General features: G+C 35.0%; 1 protein-coding gene across 1 annotated transcript in view; it reads left to right on the top strand.

Annotated features, from left to right (window-relative positions):
* The window catches only part of TBC1D32 (TBC1 domain family member 32), a 200042-nt gene that overhangs the window by 133522 nt on the left and 40862 nt on the right, over window positions 1-25658 (top strand). The window contains exons 25-30 of the mRNA XM_075202997.1: window positions 337-445; window positions 1726-1819; window positions 9033-9155; window positions 11311-11394; window positions 23161-23227; window positions 25138-25253. Of these exons, the coding sequence (XP_075059098.1) occupies window positions 337-445; window positions 1726-1819; window positions 9033-9155; window positions 11311-11394; window positions 23161-23227; window positions 25138-25253 (593 nt within the window). The remainder of the gene's footprint in view (window positions 1-336; window positions 446-1725; window positions 1820-9032; window positions 9156-11310; window positions 11395-23160; window positions 23228-25137; window positions 25254-25658) is intronic.

The following is a 25658-nucleotide window of genomic DNA, read 5'->3' as shown; positions in this document are numbered from 1 at the left end:
AAGTGCCAATGCATAATATGATGGTGATATTTAAATTAATGATAATAATACATAAAAATTTGCTTAAATTTATTTTATTTTATTATATAATTTAACCTATACAGTGGACCTCTCTCCTCTCTGGCATGTTGTTGTTTTTTTTGTTTGTTTTTTTTGCTAGGCCCTTTATACCCCAATTCAATCTCCCCACCATTATAGCGTCAAAATTTGTGTGACTGGAGTCTGATGTCGCCATTAGCATCTCTATTTCACTCATCCCAACACATATTTAATATACAGTTTCCTCTTTAACGTGTCTTGTATAAGTCTACTCATAACATTTGCATGTATCTGCAGGGGTGTCATTATTGATGGTCTGTCTGTGGAACGAAACCATATTCTTGTTCGAATGAATGTCCTTGGAGGACCACATGAGCGTGTCTTGCCTCCTAGAATTTTGCTCCAGGTAGTAATACACTTTTAATGCATTTTAAAAACAATGGTAATTTAAATGCTAACTTGAAATATAGTAAGTGTTAAAATATGCAAATTTAAACATGGCAAGTAAAGATTTTGCAACATTTGGTAAATAAAGCATATGTAAATAAAGTATTGTTTTGAAGGGAATCAAAAATTATAGTATCTCAAAAAGACTAATTCCTCAATAGGGACCTGATTCATTAAGGATCTTACCTGAAGAAACTTCTTATTTCAGTCTCCTGGACAAAACCATGGTACAATGCAAGGGGTGCAAATTAGCATTCTGTTTTGCACATAAGTTAAATACTGACTGTTTTTTCATGTTGCACACAAATATCAACTTTAAATTTCAGTGTACAAATAAGCTATCAAGTATTTGTGTGCTACATGAAAAAACATCCAGTATTTAACTTATGTGCACAACAGAATGCTAATAAGAAGTCTCTTCAGTTAAGATCCTTAATGAATCAGGCCCTAGATCACTATGTTTACAATTTTACAAAAAATCTAGTTGCAGTGACCAGCTCTCAGAACAGGGACACTATTGTAATTAACAGTTGAATGACTTGTTGCACACGGAAAGTGTAAAGCACAATGTTATTAAGTCAATGGCCCTCCAGACAGTCTAATGGCCTATGAAATTAGTTGCTTACAGCCAATTTGCCGGAGCTATAGTAAAGTGCTATATATATTTATATTCATATATATTATGATATTAAATATTTTTTGACAGCTGTGGCACATTTCATTTGCATTATACCTGCGGTAAATCTAATCTACAGTACTATGAAATGCCTATTGAATTCAGTCTGCATTTCACAGCTTGTAGTGTTCATTAGACAGGTTCTTTTGTTAAGTGCCACACTTCTCTCTACATGCTGTCAGTCTTCAATTGATTAGATGAAAATTGCTCTCAAAAAGAGAACACAAGATTGATATGAAAAATTGTCTTTAGAAAGCTGTTACTTTCACATTAATGGGAAAAATTAAGGAAAAAAGAAACTGATAAACACTAGTTTCTAAAGTTACTTGTTATAAATATTCAATCTATTACACCTTTAAGACTTAGTTCCATTAGCTCTTGTTTTAATCTTGGCAAAGAGTATCATTAAACCATATAACTCAATGTGATTTAAATATGAAAGCAATAATTTTGACAGTTATATGAGACAGATGTTGCTGGAATAATTATATTGGTTTCTCACCTTTCTATTCTAAAAAAAACTATTAATTTGCTCATTTCATGTATGTGATTTCTTTGCCTAGAGTAATGATCCATATCCTTGGCCAATGTTTTCATCCTATCCCTTGCCAAAGTGCTACAATCCAGAGATTCCGGTGACTGATGACCCTAAACAAGGTGAGGGGCAACAGGCAACTTGTATGTCTAATTTAATAATGTATGTTGCAGTAATCATTCTGGAAACAGAGAAGACAAAGGAAACACTCACTGTATTGCTTAGTACTCAATAGGAAAACACATTTCATCACTGTCGGACAAATGGCACAGGTTCCAAATTATATTCAAACTAATAGCTCCGCGTAATTCTCAAACATGATTGCAAATGATATGCAGCAAATATAGATAAGCAAGGTCTCAGTAATGTCTTGCAACCATAGAATCAACAGAAGTCCTCAAAAATAGTATTCTGATGACCAAGGGCATTTAATAAATAGCAGAAGCATAGCAAAAGCATAAGTAACCCCCAAACCACAGGATAAAATTATGCAAGAAATCATAACCAAATATATCAGCGATACATCCTGTGGGGCTGATGCAGAGTTGAACACAAGTCGCACACAAAGTACTTTTGTAGAATATGTGCATAAAATGTGCGTATATGTGCAGGGCATGTAGAATCACAAGCAACAAAGAACACATTTAATTCTGCATATGCTGCAAGATACACCAGGGAGTAAATGTATTAAGCATCGGTTTCTGCAAAACTTGCCTTGAAAGCCATTACCGCTTTAAAATTCCCCTGCAAAGTCGCCGATATCCCCAGGTATTTGTCATGTAATGTTTTGCATATTGTGCAGCTGGATGCAGAGTGGAAACAATACACAATGCTCTCAATGGCCCGTATATGTTCCATATGTATTTATAGTGTAAATACTCTCAAACCTGATCAGTACGCAAATGCATTTACAGCCCAGTTAATCTCATCAGACATGAAACTCCCAGGTAGCAATTAGCTACTTTTAACCCTCATAACAGATTTCTCCAGCTTTTAAAGTACCAGAAGTACTCTCATATACAAATGATCTGTTTTATGATACACATACCATGTGTACAATTTTATCTTACTAGGTTTTGCTTGTGCTGCTATGTTGCACCATCTTTTCCCTTAAGCCTTTTATTGTTTTATATACCACCATTATACATGCATGGAATCACCGCATGAATTTGAGCTGAGAGGCAAAAAAAATATGTGCATATTTTGCCACAAAGATATCTTAGGTTCCAATGAGACACTTCAAAAAGTTACAAATGTAAAGCAATCCATTATTTGGGGAAGGGAGTTACTTGGAAAGTGATTTGTGAATACTAGAAGCGTGCAACGTCTTTTGCCCAGAAGCTGCATCAGGGGACTTTTCATAATGATCACATATCTACGTGTTGTGATGTCACTGATTGAAGATCGTGCTCACAGGAACATGGTAGAGAGAAAGTCAGTGAGCATCTTAGTTAAAAGTGTCATGTGCGCCCAATTGGTAGGAAATTAAAATAAACCATAGTAAAACAAAAATGCAAATCTAGATGACAGTATGAAGCTGACTTAACTATCAATGAACCTAGTCAGATTGTACTCTAAAAGGAGTGTTATACAGCCAATCTATAAATGAGAAGGGGAGGATAAATACACCACTCTAATTAAATAGTGTTTAATGCACCAATCAACAGTATTATGAATGGATCTTGCCTATTAATCATTAGTGTATTATTGTTGCATTATGTTTGTAGATTCCCCTAAATGGAAAGAATGGATAATATATTAAAATATCCAATTATTACACTATTAAATATGTGCTTATATTAAACTGCAAAAATAATATAATTTCATATTGAATGCCGTAACAACACAAGAAAGGGTAGATCAACAATGATTGCACTGTTAAGTGTATGTGCAGATATTGGATCATGACAAAGTAAATAAATCCCATTAAAAAAAAAAAAATTTCCAGTGTAAAGCTCAATCCTTTGGGGAGTACAGTCTGAAAATAATATATCCAATAATGTGTTTCTGACTCCCCGCCTAACTGATCTTTTGCTTTTCTAAGACTGCTGTATGAGCTGTTATGTTGTCTCAAAAAAATGGTGGTAGTATATAGCAGAGACCATTGTGCGATAGAAGTGTAAACTTATTGGCTGGATTTAGTGGTGTCTCTAATTAGTGGTGATATAATGTCTATATTCCAAGCTTTCCTCAGGCTTTGATGAATAAACAATTGACCATAGCCCCTTTTCTTGAAAAAAAAAAAAGGTTGACATTCCTTCACATCTGTCTCAGGATATTTCATCACTTGACATGTCCGAAGCAAGTGACCAATGGGAATTGCTTGTATTAAAAATGTAGTGAAGGGTAGCATGCAATATATTGTTATTGGTCTCCTTATGAAGGAGATCCTTAGAAATACCCACATCATCATCATCAATAAAAACATGCAAGTCTCGGAAGGAAATGGATGTAGTCGACATGGTATGTGAAAGTCTCATGTTCAGCCGAGTTAAAAACTGTTCACAATGAGCTTCAGTACCCTCTCAAAAGAAAATCTATCTTATCCATATTGGTATATGTTCAGTAAATGCAGCATGTTGATCACTAAATACAGTTACCTTGTATGTAGATATTGGAAGAGGAGGAGCGTTAAGTCATATTCTATACTCTATATCAGGGTTTCTCAATCCAGTCCTCAGGGCTAATAGTGCAAGTTTTCCAGGTCATAAGTGAAACAATTGTTCCACCTGTGGATCTTTTAAATTGTGACAGTCTTTAACTTACACACCAACAAAGAGATATGGTAAACATGTACTGTTAGAACTGGATTTCAGAAAGCCTGCCCTATACATTTCTTTCTTGATGTTACTATTTGTTGTAACATGTTGCTTTCTAGTCTAGTGGTGAGTTCATTTATAAAACCTATTTTGGCCACAGTCTATGGTATCTCTCAAAAACGTCATTCTCTTAAAACTCAAAATACTTTTTCAAATTGAATTGGGATACGTTTTGATTTGAATCTCAAACTCTATCTGGGGTTACTTATGTACAGAAATTTGTATATAATTTTGCATTTAGCCTTGTATGTTTCATCTTGCATTTCAAGAAAAGTTGAATCGTAAGCCATCCCTATATCATCTTTAGAGCAAGATACTTGCAAATTCCACTAAGTTTTAGCACAATTAAAATATCTCCCAAATCTTTTAGTGAAGGATTGTTTAATTCATTCTTCTTTAAAAATAGACATCTGTGTTATCAATCAAACATAAAATGTCGTCATCATTTTTGCTCCTCCGCCATATCCAGATCATCAAACTTCTCTACTCCAATTCTTGGATCTACTATATTAAACCAAAGTAACGTTCACCACAACTGTTACCTAAAAAAATGGAAATCAAATATGGATCATCCACAAAATTAGGATGCCACTGTATTTCCAGGATTACTTTTCTTTTGTGTCAGGTGTCAGGAATAACAAACCTCAGCACTCACTACCTTTAACAACTGCATAGCCACATCTTACTGAGTTGATTTAAAAAAAAAAAAATGCTTTTAAAGACAGTGTATAATGAAAGTGTAGTGGTATCACATTTACAGTGCAAAACAGTATTATTTACCATTGCATAGATTTGTATTGTGCACAGTGTATTATTTATATATATTATCACTTAGAATAAGCCACTGCTAGGATGTCACAATATAGATTCATTTTACAAGGTGTCTTAAAGCAAAATGTGTGTTGGCAGTTGCTGTAGCTAAAGTTGACCTTGTCATCGAGGTTCAACTACCTGTGGAAATAAAGGAGGCAATATTTTTTTTATTATTTTTATAAATGCCAACTTCTGCCTCAGAGCTGTACTGAGGGATAGCAATTAAAATGCATTCAGAAACAACAAAACTGATGACACTGCTCGCAAAAGCTTACAATGTAACATAATAAAGGGGATTGAAACATGAGGTGTGGGAAACCTGTGAAGAGTCATACATGTTGAGTGTAAGTGCATATGCTATACCTCAGATGTTGGATACATACTGTCCTTTTCTGGGTAGATCTGATTTTCAGGACAACATGGCTGCTTATCCCTCTACACTTTGGAAGAGAGAACCAGTTAAGACCATTGGTCGCTTTTTAAATAAAGATACTAAAAAGCCTCTGAATTTTGCCTAAACATGGCTTTTTTTTACAAGCTCAACATTACACTAGTAGTGTAGTGAAGAAATTATAACAGAATGATTGGAATAACCCTTTAAATAAGCTACTATCTAACCAAATACAAAGGTTTAAAGCAATTTCAATTATTTACCATTTCATTGCAATTTTTTACATGATCAATTTGACTATGAAAACTCAAAATCAGTAATAGCACAGTGGGCAGAACATTTCCCAAAGTTTCCAGTTAATAATTTACTCCGATCCTTGGCGGAATCAGTTAGGACATTGTCACATATGTCACTGCAGGGAATGTCCTTAAATATCTTTCACAGTGTTTATTTGTCGCCCTACCACCGCTAACAAATAGGTTTGACCAGTTCTGTTTGAAGTGTGGATCACCAAGTGTAGACCTTGTTTAGGACTGCCCTTTGATTAGACAATACTGGGCACATGTTTGGAGATTTACTAATGGTTATGTAGTCAATTACCTCATTTTAACTGCAGAGTGGGCAATAGTTAGAATTTTACCAAATTACTTCAAAGTTTCAAAAAGGCGTATAAAGTTCTTAAAGGCAGTTTCGGCAGCAGCAAGGAAAAGTGTCCTCTAGATGTTGCCACAGAATTGTTCAGAGAGGAGCTCTTCCATGTGTTCCGCCTCTTTACAAAAGTTTTTTTTGGGAAAGCTTTATCAGATCTGTGAAAACACAGATCTGGAAATATTTTTGTCATGCCTCATGCTCTGAAACTCGCATGTGTGTATATGACCCACCAATCTTGTTGGCAATGGATTGGGGGAGACCCACATTTCTTGACAGTGACTCCTGCTAGAACAAAAGGAATGTAGCTTATTAATCATATTATTATAGTAATCCATGAAAATGAGTACATTTGGGTGTCATTATATTGAAGGTTGTGTTGAGCTATTGCACTGATATAATTTATTGTTCTGCTTAGCACTATGTATTACATATGTTTGCTAGCAGGGCACTCTTACCTTTGTTTGTCTGTATTTATTTAATATTGTTTTATTACTGTGTTACAGTTGTAAAGCGCTGCAGAATTTGCTGGCTCTATGTAAATAAATGTCGATGATGATGGTGATAGTATTTATGTACGCAATATCATATGCTCCAATAAAAAATCCCCAAATGACCTCCTCATTCCCACATCACTAAAAATGCTTCCACATGCCTCTCGGAGCTTCCACATAGCACCCAGACTTCCTCCCCCATTTTATTTTAAAAGGGAGACTACATGGTGCAAACTGCACCGCACTCTCTCTTCCTTTGACTAATTGTGCTGCATGACCTCCCTCGTTCTGCAAATGAGGCCACATGAGGTTGAGAAAGCAGACTGGCCCCATCACATTCAGTGCTATTCTCTGCTTTATGACATAAGTCATATTAAGGACATGGCGATGTCGTCCGCAGGTAAGGGCTCACTGGTTGCCTGTTGTCTCGCTGTTCTATAGCAATTGCTCTGGAGCATGTTGAGAATGTTTGCTTATTACTGCCAGATAATCAGTTGCATGCATACAAAGACGCATGAGACAGATTACAAGGATTGATAGGGTGTTGCAAGATGTGTGTGCATGTGTTAAAAAGATCTCTGGTCATATTTAGCTGTATCCACTTTTTTTTAAAAGTACTTGACACATTAACTTTTTTATTTTTTTCAGAGTAAACAAAGTGTGGTAAAACAGCTGAAAGTAAAAATAATCAAAAATTAATTTAAACAGAGGTTGCTAAATAGTCTGAGTCCCGCATAATTCTGCTAGAACTATATCTATCAATACATCTATATATTTTTTCTTAATTTTCTTAAAAGTATCATGATTATAAGGTTATGACACTTTACACCTGAGGGCATATTATCATCATTATCAGAATTCATCTTAATTGCAATGCCTACTACTGTAGCAAATGAAACACTGCACACTCTCCCTTTTTTTAAAAACTTTTTATTTATAACAGCAGATATGTATAAAGCACAACAATACAGGTCATGCATAATTTCCAAGTACCAGGATTGCAAAATATAAAGATTACTGGTGAGAAAAGTAAAAAACTTAGAAGAACCACAGAAAAGATATAAATATATTTTTCACATCCAAGTACATTCTAAGAGGGAGTTAGTTATGATCTGCAGAGTGAATATTGAGATAGAATTTTTTTTCCCCCCAATTCCAAATGTGCACCTTGTACCATTGTACCTATCCAGCGAATATAACAAAGTGCAATAATTTTTTTATTTTTGGGGAAGGTACGGGGGGAAGGAAGGAAGGGGAAGGGGCAAAGGGGGATAGGTGGTTAGAGGGAACCCCACACTCTCCCTTTTTATTGATTTAAAAAATATTTCCTGTCTACTATTCCTCACTCGGTCAACACTCTACCACATGCTTAGTGCTATGAAACATATCTTATGCAACAGTCATCTTCTATTCTTTATGCTCTTTTAGTGATGCTGTGCCAATCATTACTTTAATACCACCTGTGTATCAATTTATGTAATATATTTTACAATGAGAAAAATACATGTGTAGACATTGACTTATTGATACAGTATCTGGTAACTATAAACTTTAATATAAAAGAGAAGCCAAAATGTAGACTGTAGCCTTAGATAAAAAAAATCAGTAACTACATCCTACATTAAATACATTTTCAATCTGTATTAATAAAACATAAGCATGTTTCTCACTCTGAAGCTTCTAATTTTCTCTCTTATTTTTTATTTACTATGCCATCTAAATATAAGTAATTGTATTACTTACCTCCTAATGATAACTTCATTATAAATACAACTTGTTTTTCTCCAAATCACACTAGAGTAGACTCTTAATCTATCTTCTGCCAAGTCTGGTAATTATTTTGCATTTGTGCTCTTTGTGCTAATAAATATGAATATGCAGAAAGTATTTACTTTGAGAGGAAAAAGCATAAACAAAGTGTTGTTCTGTATTAGAAGAGAGTGTGATGTTGAGGTGTTTGAGAATTCTATACCTCTTGCTAGTACTTTGTAGCTCCATGATAAATGATGGTGTTTATTAGTGCACACATTTTAATTATGTCATGAACTTAGTAAGCATGGATGAGTACTAATGTATAATCTGGGAATAAAAGTTAGTTTAAAGTTATTATTTGTAAATGATAAGTAATCCAAAACGATGCACTGACCAGTGGACTCCTTTATTTTCATAGACCACGAGCTCTTGAAGTTCCTCTCTTTTGGAAACACAGATTCAAAAGCAAGTTGGCTAGAGAACTGCAAGAGACTGTTCTGCAAGACTATTACATCTAAACCTGGAGCTTTAAGAGGAGCAGGTAAATATTGTATATCTTTAATTCATCTATGCAAAAGACACAGACATACTTGCAATGACAGGCTATGGGAAGCACATTATTGTTGTTCTTCCAAGTCAGAAACTGATATGTAGAACACCTGTTGGTCTGCTACTGGCAAGACAATGGTATGAGCACAAGGTTTTTTATAACATTGTCTTGAAACAGGGACCTTATTTATGTCTCGCTCCATAATCCCTTTCCCCCCAAAGCCATAGCTCTCAATGATTCCAACCCTCACTGCATATATTAATAATGCATCACTTCTGAACCCATGGTTAAATTAATATAATATCTAAGCAGTTAACTATTAATGTAGAGAATAAAAAATAAATAAAAACAATAATGTGAAGATCAAATATATTGTCTTCCCTGCCACCCTAGGACCATGATATGTGACCTTTCCAAAATCCAGGCCTGCACAATAACTGATGTTTTCACCATGCCGTTACAAGGTAGCATCTAAGCATCTCTAATGATGTTAGTACTGGCATAACCAATGTGTACTAGATGGTCAAATAACTAAGAAAGTCTTGTATGGTAATCTTCTCCTAATTGAATGTACATACATGATAGATGACACTTTTCTGCACTTCCCTGCTGTCTCCTCGCAGCCAAGCACCACACTCCCAGCTTAACAATGACATTGAGGAGCAGCAACCAACAAATTCACAAGTAAGATGCTGCAGGCTTCTTCTCCTTCATATTAGTGACCAGATGTCCATGTAGGGTTTCCTCTGGGTCATTAAAGCACTGAATGAGTGACATAATGTTGAAGGTGTCCCTAAGGTTCTGCAACAACTGCATTAATTTCATAGGCTCACATAGGCAATCTGTTGCCTACAGTAATGTAAAATCTGTTTTGTTGGTCATGTGCCTGTCAGTCTTCATGGAAATATCTCAGCACAGAATTAAGAAAAAGTTTTACTATAATTATCTTTTGTTTCTAAGCAAAGTAAGCGTTTAGTATTTTCTCATCATTTCAGTTCACCAGCACTGTGCAGTGCAGGGTTAATAAATTATGATGCTTGTAGTCAGTATACAAAAAAACAGTGCACATGTAGCTTAAAAAAATGTTCTACTATGTTTTTATTATTATTTTTTTAAGTGATTTAGCAGGCTTTTTTCCTAGCAAATTATAGTCATGCCATTAAACTACTCTTACTTTAAGACAATATTTTTATTTCATGATATTAGGAGCTGTAGAAATATTTGCAATGAATACTGTAATTCAGAAGCAAAAGATCATGGTGTTAAACAAGGCAATGTCAATCTTAAATTGTTCACACTGAGTGTCTTGTGGAAATAACATTATGCTGTGATCTGCAATTGTTCTCCTAGTTTCATTGAATGGTTATGCTGTGCATTCAATTTTTCAATTGGTTTGGTAAATTTGAAAGCTAAAATGGTATATCAGTGTAAAAAATATAGATTCAGTTCATAAGAAAAATAGAAGTATGTGAGTATAGTTTGAGTCCATACAGTGAAAATAATATTTCTTGTAAAAGACTTCATTTTAGTCATGTTAAGAAATTGTTATAATATACAATATGCAACTTCCTTTATGTTTAGGGACCTTTTTATTTTGGAGGGCCAGACAGTATGGCTTATGTATAAAAAGTTAGCATAGAACCCTTAAATGGATTTAACTCTTTTATGCCTAGTTTCATGCCCACCATATACCTGTTCCAATCAATAGAGGCTTATTCCCACTAAAGACATGTCAACATAACAGCCCCATGCTCCTGTCCTCTTTGTTGGACATCCCCTAAATATTTATCAACTAGCCGTTGTTTTTTTGTTTGTTAAATAAATTCATATTTCTCCACATTTTTCTCAGTCTTTCTACATCTTTATTATTTTTGGCTGAATATTAGTGCGCTCCACATTAAGAAAGGGTGACATTCATGGTTTTCAGCATGACAGTGTCATCTTGTCCTCGATAGCGTAATTGTCATGCTAATTATGTGTCTCTTGCCAGGATTACTTGCACATTCCAGAAGACAAAATTAATAATTTAGCCATGAAAGTAGTAAAATGCTAATTTCAAAAGAAATTGTGAGTGTTACATATGCATGCCTAAATTGGTATTAATTAATTATGTTTGTGGATTTGTATTTCTTTTGCTTTTCTGCAGTGTATGGAGAATTATTAGACAAATACATTTCCCACCTTTGTGAAATTCCTGCTAATTGTGTATTTGATCGCTCTGAATGTAAAGGTAAGATGAATACTTTTTTTATTCTAATTGCATCGTAATAAAATATCATCAGACTTATTAAAGGAAATTTTGGAAACAGATATTGAGTTCTTATTAGTCTTATTTAATAAAGGATATTAATGTAATATTTATTAAAACAGCAAAATGAAAACAAACAGAACTACAATGCATTGTAATTGCTAACATAAGAGCTACAGTTCTAAAACATTTCACATTTTTTAATGTGCATTTAACAAGATTTTACAATAAAGGCATTCCTGTGACATTTCCAACGAAAATCAAGTAACAGAGTTGTAGTGTATAATCTTTAAAGGTTCTCATTTGAAAAACTGTACTGACAGGGGGGCATAAGAGGAGGAGTCATAAAAGCACATTTTGTTCACGTTACTTACCTTAATGAAATGTTGCAGCACAAATACCAGATTGCATCCAGCACTTGTGTTGAAGTGAACAATGGTTTATTCACACCCAACTATTATAGCAACGCCACTCTAATTTATGAGCTTGTATGCAATACATTTCATTCTTCATGGCTAACATGAGTTATTGTGTAACCACAATCCATCATTCTTAAAAAGTAATGATTGATACCAGGGAACCTAACAGTTCCACACTCTCCATCAGCACCACAATGCTTCTTGATAACAGATCGAGAACCTAGAGAAAAGGCGGTTCAAACCACAATATGTCAATTTCTAAAGCTGATGATGACTGTACATAGCTGCACCTTTGTCCATTAAGTGCCAGTGTTAGAAACGGACACAGAATAGCTTGAGTGTAAACTTTTCTTGTGTGGCAGTGCTGGTATAAGAAGCCATTGCAGCACTGAAAGTTTGCAAACTGGGTGGGTTCTGCTAGATCATTCCTGGCCAACCTGTGGCTCTCCAGGTGTTGTGAAACTATAAGTGCCAGCATGTCATGTCAGCTATCTACTGGCAAATGCATGCTGGGACTTGTAGTTTCACAGTGCCTGCAGAGCCACAGGTTGGCCAGGCATTGGCTAAATGAGTGTAGGCTAACCTGTGACACTCCAGGTGTTGTGAAACTACAAGTCCCAGCATACCCTCCCAGCAATAAGCTGCTAAATATTGGAAAAGCCTGCTGGAACTTGTAGTTTCACAACACCTGGAGTGTCACAGATTAGCCAACACTGCGCTAGACTGTGAAAGGAATATGTAAGTTAGGTAAATTTTAGATGACTTATAAAGGAATTAGAATTAGAATTCTCTTTGCTTAAAGAGTAAATCCACAGTTGGCCAGGAGACACTAAGGCAACAGATTTTCCTGCCCAAAGAGACTGCTACATCCCTGGATGTGGGTGTCACGTGATCTCCTCAGATCAATTCACGGGACAACCATGAAATACACTGTTATAGCTAGAATTTACCTAACATTATAAAGTTATAAAGCATAAGCCAAAGATCCAAATGTTAGTTCCTTTATTCAGACATACAGCATGGGGTCAGCACTCTAACAATGCATTTTAAACAGTCTTATATATACCTTTCTTGTTACTGGTCAGATTTTAGTAACATACCCTTTTTCGGACTCCTCCCTAAACAGAGCTTGACTTTGCAGAGGTCCACATTGCATCTGGCTTCATTTGGTTTTCTCAAAGATGGTACTGTCAGGCACAAGCAAAACAAGAATGTGTCTTATCTCCCTCTTTGTTAGAAACCAACTTGAGCAGACTATTCCTTCTACATACTATTAACTCTTTAAGAATAAGTAGATGTACACATTTATTTGAATACATCCAAGTTTCATAAAAACATTCATAACAATCTTTACAACCATACTAATACAATTGTTTAGGGGTAATCCAAACGCATTAAGTGCAGAGACTCCCAGACTTAAAACATTAACTGCAAAATATAACACGCATTATGCATTGTACATAATACAGAGGCATGGCAATTGTCAACCATTCATGAGACACTTTTAGTAATGCTAAATTTAGCACAATTTTATATATTTAACTGCATTTTGTTATATGGTTGTATTGTAAACTATGCTAATAATCTGTTACCTGTTAAAGAAATGATTTGTCTACTCCTTAAAAAGCAATGGTTATGTTAATCTTGCAGACTTTCAGACCCTGAGGAATGTTAAAATTAGAATAACAAAGTGTTCCATCTGCTTCGTATTCCAATGGGAGTACATAATAAAATTTGGGGGGAAAGTAAATTACTGTAGTGCTCTGTTACCCTTAAGCATGAAACATGGCAGAAATCTGAAACTCTCACAATATACGTTGTTGAATATAGGAAAAATTGAGCAGATTGATGAACATGTGTAGTCCTCGTTCTATACACAGTGCATGACATATTCATTCTTCACCTTGGAAAACAATAAGAACATGTTTAAATTAGATGAGTAAAATGCTTAATATGTTACAGAGATATATGAATAAAAATAATAAAAAATAACCTAAACATATCCATATAAGATGAAGAAATGATTAATATTTGCAGTAGACAACTAACTAGTTGTTGTTTATTATGTGTAATAACATGCTTTTAAAATATCACACAAATAAAGATGCTTTAGATGCAATACAAATATGCATTAATTATGGTTAAAAAGTATTACTGCTGAAAATTAATTCAGGTGTTCATGCAGTATTTTAATACATCTGCAACCTATGTTTCCCATTTAATACATTTTATGGCATTATGACAACTTATCTTTTGTTAAACATGTGACACATGACACTGATGCTCTCATATATGCAGAAGTTGCCTTTGGTAAATGTGGTTTATTGTAGTCTTACAAATTCAGAGCTAGAATAAGTTCCCACTTGAAGGATTTTCCGTTAAAAGGTTTATCAGATAATTACTTTGCAATTTCATTGACACTGATAGTGTATGAATGTGAGAAAGTGGAATCATTTTCAAGCTAAGCTAGAGCATATATACGTTTGATTAAATCAGTCTTAAATGTATACTTCCAACAATAAAAGCTTTCATTTTTATTTTTTTTACCAAGCATTTGTTCGATGTGACAGCTTTCCAAAATCTTATCATTATGCTATGTGCCACTTTACAGCAAACTGTTTTCGAGCTAAGAAATCTTTAAGTATTAAAATCACTGATTATAATAATTGAGATAAAAAAAATGTTTTTTTTATAATAGCATCATTCATAAAGTCAATCTGTGATTGAGGCCTAGAGAAGTGTTGTTATTTCCTCTATGGTATTTGTAAGCATAGTTGAGTTGTGGTAATATATATAAAAGTGCACACAGATGCAGGCTTTTTATTCGTTAACTATAGGATACATCCATAAAAAGCCTCTTCATTCACTTGAATGGGATTCTATAAATGGGAGCCTGTTTTTACATACTTCCAACAAAGCCTATAGTATTTTCAAAATAGGACAAAAAGGGCATTTCTGAACATAACCTTAAAAGGGTTCAAAGTTATTTTCTGTGATTTAAGTTTAATTTTTCTAGCACAGTTTTTTGAAAAATAACACATAAGCCATTTTTGTTGCGGCATATATGTAGGTGAGAACAGTGAGTTAAGAGTTTCAGCTACTCAGGTACTATACATAGGATCTGATAAGGAAAATAATTACAATTGTTCCTTTCGCTTTCTAATTGATTTAAAGATTTTATAAAAGTAATCAGATTGATTAGGATGGCATTATATTTAATTTGTATATAGATTTATTGAAGCAGCATATTTTTAAAATATTTTGGATTGTACATGTATTCTTAACTAATAAAAATAATATTTAATTTACTCTTTTGCTCTCCTGTGCTAATATTAAATGTTTCCTCTTTTGTTGAATATGTCATGAACCCTTTTGGAACAAAATGGGGCATATTCCATTGTCGGCGTAAACGTCGAAAATCTCGCGCTCCGCGCACAATTACCGGTATTACGGTAATAGTGTGCGAAAAAAAACGTTATTACGGTAGTTTTCTCGCTGGATTTCAGCTCGCAGCTCCCTGAGCCGCGAGCTGAAATCCAGCTAACTATTACCGTAATAACGGTAGTAGTTTTAACGCGGCGGGGAATCTGAAGAATTTAATATGCCCCAATAGGTGTTATTCTGTGAAAATAACAAAAACTAGAAATGGAATAAAAATGTTGGAAATATTTCTTGGAGTAATAATCACATCATATTTTATAAAACATCTGTAATTATTTTAGTATAAGTTAGATTTTTTAGATTTTTTTTTGTTGTTGCATAACATCTCTGTAATTGTTGTCAAATTCTATTAATGAAAAATTAAAGATGCCATGAAAAAATATTTTTAAAATGTTTTCAATATGCAATGTAACTTAGAAATTAATTGTAGTTATCTGAAATTTATTATGAAATTTGCTTGAAAACTTTTTTTTTGTAATAAAAACTATTTCAGTGTTTACCTGCAAAACAATAAAACCCAGCAAGTTCAATACAACATTTGTTAATTTTTTTCTCATTTTGATGCTTTGAATTACAAAAAAGAAATGTTAACAGTATTTTCAACTGTGAATGCTACTTTTATTATGGAGTATTGTTATTAGCGTTAAGCGAAACAAATACCTACCAACATTTCAATTTTGTAATTCAGGACAGGCTATGCAGCAGCATGCCACTGTAGAGGATCATGGTTATATCATGCTGGGGGGTGTGGACATGTTACATTGGTGTAGGCCACATAACATAGGTGCATACCTATCCAGGGAAATATATAGAGGGATACTCTGCACTTCTGCGCGCCACCAGAAGGGTATGTCCAGAACCGTCTAGGGGTGGGGGTGAGGTGTAGAAGTGATCTCCGTTCATGTTATGCCACCCAGTAATACTCCCAGTTCATATTATGCCACGTGGTAGTGCCTCCAGTTCGTATTATGCCACACGGTAGTACCTCCAGTTCATATTATGCCACGTGGTAATGCCCCCAGTTCATATTATGCCACACAGTAGTGCACACACATTATGATTAAAGACATATATTAATGAAGCATATGTATGTAGAAGAGTCTTTTTCCCTAAGTGTGACTCGCCTATGGAGTCTGCAAAGAAACACGGAAGGAATTGCTGCGGCTGGGCTTGCACAGCAGCTCTGTTTTGGACATCTATTATGTATTGTGGCTGCCTGATTAAAGCAGCCATTGTGTTTCCCTGTTGTAGTCATTACTTCCATTAAATGGACCACCTTTGCCCACACCTTAATCTGTGCACCCTCTACACAGGCTTATGCACATAAATCAAGGGCATGCCTAAAACATTTGAAGTGCTAGACCACACCCAACCCCTTTCATCTTTCCTAAAAAAAAAAACCCTTCATTGCCTTGCACACAAATATCAGTTGGCATCCTACCTGCTCATTGCAGTGATGGGGTCAACCTCCCAGAAGTCAGGATGGTAGGAGTTCACTGGAATTAGAGGTATTTAAACACTCCTATTTAATGTCAGCATACATATACAACTTATTTCTATAAAAAAAAGTACACAATTAAAGCTAAAATAACTCTTTAATTCACTTTTACTTCATTGCAGGTCTGGTAGTTATGTAGAATGATCTTTTTGTTTGATGTTTTGTACCATTCGTAACATTCCTCAGCTTGGTCTGACAAATTGCTTTTTTTCTCTGTATAACAGTGGTGGAAGTGGAGATGTACACCATATCACCATTTCTCCTACAGCCTTCATTGTAAAACTTTAAAATTCCATTCACTTACATTTACATTACATTTTTCATACAGCCACTTCTGAATTTCCATACTACCACTTCTACATTTCCAATTCGACCACTGCTGTATAGCCATCTATATTATAATGTAAATGTCAAACTTTTATCACATCCTTCAGCAAAACATACTAGTGATGGAATTTTCCCATTCCAACATTCCCTATCAAAACCGCTTTCATAGACTGGTAAACATTTTCACATTTTATTTTCGTTCGTTTGTGTAGTATGTCATTGGTTTTATTTTACTTGTTATAGACTTTGTGGTTCTTTTTTTCCTTACTGTATGTGTAACATATTGCCGGTAAATGACAGCTCAGAAATGGCTTCCTTTTGCCAGCCAAGAAAAACTGGCTTTCAGTTGTTTAGAAGATTAATATGTCACAGCTTTTGTCTTGAATACTGTTGTATATCAAAGCTGCAAAATGTGTCATGAGCCATCAATATATTTCTAAAGTTTTGAGCTAAAAAATAGCATTAAATTGAACATTCGTGCCAGAAGACTACTAGCTTGATTATAATAAATCAAATCCTTTTTCTTCATGTAGCGGTACTAATGTAGCTGTCCATTTATGGCCTAATAAACATCACTCTACTGTGTTCATGAGCACAAATGTAGAGATAAATAAGCCCCTTCTGTTTTAAAGTCACAGATGGCTGACTTATTTGTACTCTTGAGTACCTAGAAATCATTTTCCCATTTTATTTTTTACCATACGCTGGAAATTAAGACTGAAGAAGGTTTTAGACATGTGAATGTAATGTTTGATGTCCTAAGGCACAGCAGACCCTGCTTTAGTTAGCCAGTCAAATTACATTCCTTAACTTGGTCACTGCTGCTACTTTTTGTTATTGTACTTCAAAACTTTTTAACACTATTATTTGCTGGTCACTGTCCTACACCAGTGTTCAATGTTCATATCTACATATTTTTTTGAGAAGGCCACATACTTTCTGGTCTAATTGGTTGTGGTTGGTCCCTGATATATGTATTATTTACATCTAGAAGAAGTAAGAAACTTGGTAGAAGCGATTAGAAAACTTCTGTTTTCCTCCACCTTCAGTGGTGTACATTTCAGATCCTTTTAGCCCCTTAAGATACTGTCTTGTGTCTACACAGTCTAAACTTCTCTGGCCCGAAAAACTACAATCTGATTGGAACATGTCACCATTGTGACATATTTTCATATCTAAATTAGCTGTCCCTAGAGTCCAGATGTAGAGTATACTTTGTATGTTTATCTTTAAAAAGCTTTAAAAAGCTTTCTGGACAATATGCCCAAATCCCTGAATATATTTGTTACCCCAGCACTTTACTCATACCTCCCAACTGTCCCAATCGTTGGGAAAGTTGATAAGTATTGTCTTGCGCTGCATGGCAGACCAGCAATGGCAGCTATGAAGGTGTGTGGATGGGAGAGAATCCAGGCATGGCTTGTGTTGTGGTCATGCCCCATTAGTGTGTGGATACTCTCACCTTGTGATGTGACCAAGTCCCCTGTCCCGATGCCGTCTACCCAAATGTTGGGAGGTATGGTTTACTGCATTTATCAATGAAGACAGACTTTCCTTCTGCTTTCTCATACCAGCCTCCCCATTTCTGGAACAACCTATCGCTAACTCAATTAAAACTACCACCTGATTAAGAGCTTTCAAAATGTTTTTCACTCTGTTCCATAAGCATGTTTGTGATTGTTATGCTTAATGCCTTCTGTGTATAACAAGGTCTCAAATGTATTTGATGTATCAAGGAAATACTTGCAAATAAGAGGTAATTGTCAATGTATTTCTTCCTGATTTGCATACTTTTTAAATTAATAAAAGGTTCCTGCATTGCATTACAAAATCAGGTATTCCATAAAGTATTTTCAGTCTGCACCATCTCCCATAATTTAAACCCCACATCCTACAAAGCTGACTTCGTTTCAGGATAGACCTATGTTTTTCCCAAGAATGTGCTTTTTTTATCTCCCAAACAAACTACACTTTTAGTAATTGATTATCTTATATACATTTTAAAGTTGAACAATTGTGATCACAATGATGTATAACGTGTAGAAGAAAAATACATAAGGAAATTAATTACTGCCATTACATTAAAGCTAATCTAAGAGCTTACATCCTTGAGGGAGTGTAAACAGACAGGAGGCACAAAGGGAGTTAGAGGAGGAAATCAAGCCCAAGAGAGGGGGGAAAGAGAGGGTAAGGTAATCAAGTATGGATAGAAGATTAGGAGGTGGCTGGTAGGCTTTGAGGAAAAAATTAGTTTTGAGTGCCTGTTTGAAGGAGCCCAAATTAGGGAACAGTCGGATGGAGCAAGGGAGGTCGCCCCAATGAAGAGGGGCAGCACGGGAGAAGTCTTGGATTCTGGAGTGGTATGAGGTGATCAGGGTGGAGGAGAAGCGACGGTCATTGGCCGACCGCCAATATGGTTATAACCGATTAGGCCCTGGTGCGATTACATTTTAGATCAAGGACAGTAACATTGCTGATCTGTATTAGGCTAGCTACACAATCACATGATAGACGACCGTTAGGTTCAATATTGCATTAGTGTGTACCCTCCCGCTATCATGTTTTAGCATTCCAAAGCTCATTGTCTAGATTTGATATATTAAAAAAGGACTAAAAATCTCTATAAATGATGGAACAATGTCGGGCAAATTCTGAAGTGTGTGTGCACTCATGACCATCAGTGTTGGCAGATCTCCATAGAGTTTACAGTGTAACTATTTTCTCGGCCGATGGTTATGACAGATGAAGAGCACAGATCTGAAGGTAAAACATATATAGTGTTTACACATCGGCTTGCTGATCTGGACTTTCAGTCGTTCGTAAAATCATTAACGATTTTGCATGTGGTGAAATTTTCTGTGTGTGTACCCAGACTTAGGGCTAGATTTACTAAGCTGCGGGTTTGAAAAATTGGGAATGTTGCCTATAGCAACCAATCAGATTCTAGCTTTCATTTATTTAGTACCTTCTACAAAATGACAGCTAGAATCTGATTGGTTGCTATAGGCAACATCCCCACTTTTTCAAACCCGCAGCTTAGTAAATCTAGCCCTTAATGTTCTAATGTGACATGAAGTGTGCTCATTTGACACAAGTCATCTCATTCTTGCTTTAGGTGCCAAACATATTAACATACATATAGAAATTTCTTAGTTTGATTTTTGATTTAAAAAAATAAATATTTTGCAGCTTAAAGGTTTTCAGGGTGAAAATCCAGGACTACACTGTGAACGCAGGACACATTTGAAAGTATTTAGTATATTTTGATCTGCAGCTCTGTTGCTACAATTAATCCTACAATTACCAAACTTATTTGTTTATTTGCAGTAAATAGAATTTGTTAAAATTCTCTGTGGCTTATAGTTATGCTGCTATTGTGTCACTAAATTAATGTTAATGATTTGTATATTTCTGTATTGGCCTAATAATGTTATTATCAGCTTTAATGTAATGCCAGCAGTTTATTTTTTTATGTGTTTTAAAATCCCTTTTTCTTCCAAAAGTCATTCATCATTGTGACCACAATTGACCTACTCTTAAATGTGTCTCATATTTATAAAATATATAATATAGTTTCTGACACACAAAGTAATGTCTTGCTTTTGATGGAAATGCAAGGGGACAGAGAATAAATTATTTGTGTGCAAACATTTAAGGGAACATTGGGGAAATGTCAGCCATCTAGAATAAAGAATGTGAGAGGAATGCAAAGGTGATTTCTGCAAAATGAATCTATTTAGCTTGGACAATGAAAATCTTTACATGTAACACTACCCTTAATAATAAAATAGATTCATTTACTATTAAAAGTTGAAGCATCAATGAAAGATGAATTACATTATATATATATATATATATATATATATATATATATATATATATATATATATATATATATATATATATATATATAAGACAAACATCTTTTTCAAAAAGTTAAAATAGTACAGCTGTGTGTGTGTGTGTGTGTATCTATTTATCGGTGATGATGTTTTAGTAACAATGTGCTACTTTGAAAATTAAGGCTAGAAAAACACCCTGAACACATTTCAATATTTGTCTTTCACACATTAACACACATGTCATATTCTCTGCATTTGAATACTTATGTGTCTGTTGCAGGCAGGATCCCATAGTGAAAAAAGAAAAATTGGCTACACTTGCACTTAATAAAACATAACTATCATAGGGGCATATTCAATTAGCTATGTTACTCGTAAAAGTAACGCGGCGTTAAAAGTATTACCGTTATTACCGGATTTCAGCTTGCTCCCTGAGCTGCGAGCAGAAAGCTGGCGTTAAAGGTACCGTAATAACGGTAATTACGCGCAAGCTGCGTTACTTTTGACAGTAACGCGGCCAATTGAATATGCCCCACAGAATCTAATAATAGCAATTTATTTCAAAGCATGCATAAATAAAAATGTATATTACACATACATATACAAAACCAGCTGGTAATTAAAGATATCAAGCTAGTTTTAAACGCACCTTTATAGGCTTATTTTGAACATTGATACCAGATTGTTAGGTGTTAATGAAATTGTTAGGGATTTCACAGGTATACTATGCGATCTTATAAAATCACGAACAGCCATTTAACTTTCTCCTATAAGTCAGAGTGGCAAAGAGAATATCCAAACACTTGTAGTGTCCAGACAACAGTCTCACCTTTTTTTCACCAGTCTACAAATCAGTCTGTGATTAGGAAGAAGCATATCCCAATAGTGCAAGTAAAGAAACCCAAAGTTTAGCTGACCATGGCCTTATCTGTGAGGAGTTTGTATGGTCTCACTCTCCATCAGGGTCGGTACTGCAAGAATCTGTACAGTTCAAGTGCTACTGTAGTGCTAGAAATGATATTGTAGCAATAACATTGTTACCATTATTAGCATTAAAGAGTTGCTTGTGCTATATGCTCTTTGCATTGTAGTGTGATATATAAACTTTTACAGTGCATTAAATCTTCTGTAAGCTTTTCTCCATATTGTACTGTTTTGTTTTGTTTTGTTTTTTCTGTTTTTTTTTACTTTCTAAAAACACATTTTGTTAGGTATTTCTAAAATAGAGAGAGGATTTAGGTCTTAATAATCCTCTCTGAACTTATATAAGTGAGGATTTGCTGGTGTTTGTTAAGAAGCTTTTTCTAGTTTTTAACCAATTGTATATATTAAACATTTTTTATTGTCCCTAGTGCCTTTTTGAGGGGGAGGGGGCTAATTGTTGGTGCTTCTTAATGCACTTTGACACCTTTGTCATCTAGTCGCTGATATTCAGTGCTGGGTCATTCCATGTCAGTTCAACCAGGGGTGTCCACCACCCATCTCAGATTTGTTCGAAATTTTTTTCGTTAAGAGAGGATGTCAAAACAACTATTTCTGCCAAATATCTCGACTGTCTGACAATTAGTTGATTAAATATTGATTTTTCAATTTATTAAATAATTTACTAATCACGGCTTCTTTATCCAGTTTATTTGAAGTATCACAGGTATTTATTAAGGAATCACCACAAAATTTGGACCCCTAAGGTAACTCTTCCTCCCGCATCCAAAAATCCAAACCAAATTACTTTATCTGCCATATGTTTTGCGTTACGGCAAAATCGCACGTTTTTCTAATAGAATTAAAAACGCTGGGTTCAATCAACATCAGGGATCCCATTTTTCTTTTTTTTCTTTTTTTTTGGAGGGGGGGGGCTTTAAAAAAGGTATACATTACTACCACAAAAAAATCAGCAGGGTACTCTGTTTCATAGTGGAGAAAAAAAATAATGAAGTTGATGCTCGATTACTGTTGTATTACAGTTGTACTGTTGGTTCCATCTTGGCAGGCGATCTGGGTGAACAAAAGGAGTAAAAAAAGTACTCCTGCCTAAAGTCCATTTCTTGTGTGTAACGAGGCACGGCATTGTTAGAGAGAAGTTAACCACTTCTTTCATCACACCATATGCAGACAAAACCATCACAGTTTAGTGATAATAGAGAACAATATTTGTGACTAACAGCACAATTTGCCATGTCTTGACGAGTAAAACTCTAAAACCTTTTTTATTTTTCTCTAGATGCACAGATAATACAGAATGAAAGTCTCTTTCCATTCCAGCAACTAGGTGTACAAATGGTTATTAGGTAAATATAATATCAAATGGTTTTGTATTTTTTTCTCATTACATGCCTCACAACTTTAGAAAAAGAGAGGGGTTTAATGCTAGAGTGCTTACAGTTGGTAAAAATAACATTTTAACCACAAGAGAAATGCTGTGCAGAATCTTAAAAACATATTTATGTATCTTGTTATAATGTGCTGTGGAGAGCCTCAAAACCATGTACAAGAGGGAATTGCCTACGACTTGCTAAGAAAATGTTCAAGAAGCCTGCAAATGTTGGTGATCTAAAGAATTGTAGAAAATGCAAAGACATAACAGGCAATTAGTTTGCTTTCATTTTTAAAACTGCACAATTGACTACTATTTATACAGGTACAAAACTTACAAACTATCTACTAATACTACTATTACTAATATCTCTAATCAAGAGGTACATAATAGATGTGCTGTTCTGTCAGGTCACATACTGGCTAGATAATGAAGTCTTAGAACATGTGAACAGTAGGATTGACTTCAAAGGTACAAGTGGCAATTGGGGGCTTGTGGGTAAAAATATACAGTCACTCATTACAATTCGATTCCTTATTCTATAACCAATACAGTTGATTTCCACTGTCATAAGACCTTAAGTTATTGGTTTGTCCATTCCCACCTGCACCTTTTATGAAATACAAGTTAACCCGCGCATGATACTCATGCATTCTAGTCAAATCAAGCTACTTAAGGTGTTAGAAAGGTTCTTGTCATGCATTTGGGCCTAGCCCATGCCTCCTCAGGGGAAGAGCGTTACTTCCCGACGCAAGCTCCCTTTTTTAACGTGGTTTTGTCCACATGTCACCACCTCATCATTTTTCTCCATCACCTCATTCTTCATCTTCATCGCCACATCCCTCATCAAGCTAATTAAGGTGCTAAAAACTCCCCACTGTCACCCCCGGCAACCACCAACCACTCCCAACTGTCACTTCTCCTTCAAGAAATATATAGGTCAGTGTATAACTCTGCCCAGCTTGGTTTTTGTTTTTTTTTCACACACGCCACTAGGCATTTATATAGTAGAAATTGCTTTGTTTTCATTTCATATATATATATATATATATATATATATATATATATATATATATCTATATCTATATCTATAATATAAATGCTTAGTGGCGTGTGTTAGTCTGTCTGTGTGTGTGTGTGTGTAAAAAATAAAACCAAGCTGCAGCGCCACCTGGTGGGCGGAGTTATACACTGACCTACTAAATTCTTAGTGTGTGTGAGAAAAAAAAATTCAGAAAGGGGTGAAATTTGGTATACTAAGATGTTTTTAATTTGTTAATTTAATTTGTTAATTGTTAAAAGTGTTTATAAAGATTTAAAAAATATATATATATATTTCTTGAAGGAGAAGTGACAGTTGGGAGTGGTTGGTGGTTGCCGGGGGTGACAGTGGGGAGTGGTTGCCGGGGGTGACAGAGTGAGAGGAGTGTGATACTCAGGACCGCTGAAAGAGATCCCTGTGTCTGGATAGACATCTGGATAGATGTGGCGATGAAAATGAAGGATGAGGTGATGAAGAAGAATGATGAGGTGGTGACATGTGGACAAAACCACGTTAAAAAAGGGCGCTTACGTCGGGAAGTAACGCTCTTCCCCTGAGGAGGCCTGGGCTATGGCCCAAATGCATGACAAGAACCTTTTTAACACCTTAAGTAGCTTGATTTGACTAGAATGCATGAGTATCATGCACGGGTTAACTTATATATATATATATATATATATATATATATATATAAAACAAAGCACAGATTTGTTCTATGCGTTCCATACTTTTGCATTGTGTCAAATCCAAGGGCAATACTAGAAAACCAATATACATGTTTTTGGAAAGTCATCATCCTATCATCTATAATACTATGTATAATTGTTTCTGTTTTTTCCCAGGTATGGTAGACATCTAAGTATTTTAACCAGCAACAGTGAACAAGATCTAATTCAGCTCCTTAAACAGTGTGAGAATTTTCTTAAACAGCAGCAAGTGCCTGTCAGCTCTCCGTTGCGTATCCTTTTGGTTTCTTTTGTTTGTTTGATTCATTTATTTAAACTTAAAACTTCAGAATTACATCACCTAACTCAATTCTACCCAACTTTTTTTTTAGTAAAAAAAACACTTTAGAGCTTTCCCTGTTTGTCATTTCTTGGTTTACCAGCAGGAGAATATCATCCATAAAACAAGCCATGTGACAGATGTTGAGTGATTACACTTTAAGTGCATTGATAACTGATTTCTTGGGTGGCTGCTTGACTGCTAGATTCATTCAGGCTGTCACACTCAATATTAAATATATTTTATGTGACAGCTACATGACGAATCAATGCCTTTATTGTGCATTTACCTACTGGTGATTTTACAGACGTTAGAAACATCATCTGGCTTTACATCAGACGGTCCCATCTTTTTTTTC

The sequence above is a fragment of the Mixophyes fleayi genome, chromosome 3 (assembly GCF_038048845.1).
Source record: "Mixophyes fleayi isolate aMixFle1 chromosome 3, aMixFle1.hap1, whole genome shotgun sequence".
NCBI classification, from domain to species: Eukaryota; Metazoa; Chordata; class Amphibia; order Anura; family Limnodynastidae; genus Mixophyes; species Mixophyes fleayi.
Note: the sequence above shows the minus strand (reverse complement) of the source record. Positions and strands in the feature narration are given on the sequence as shown.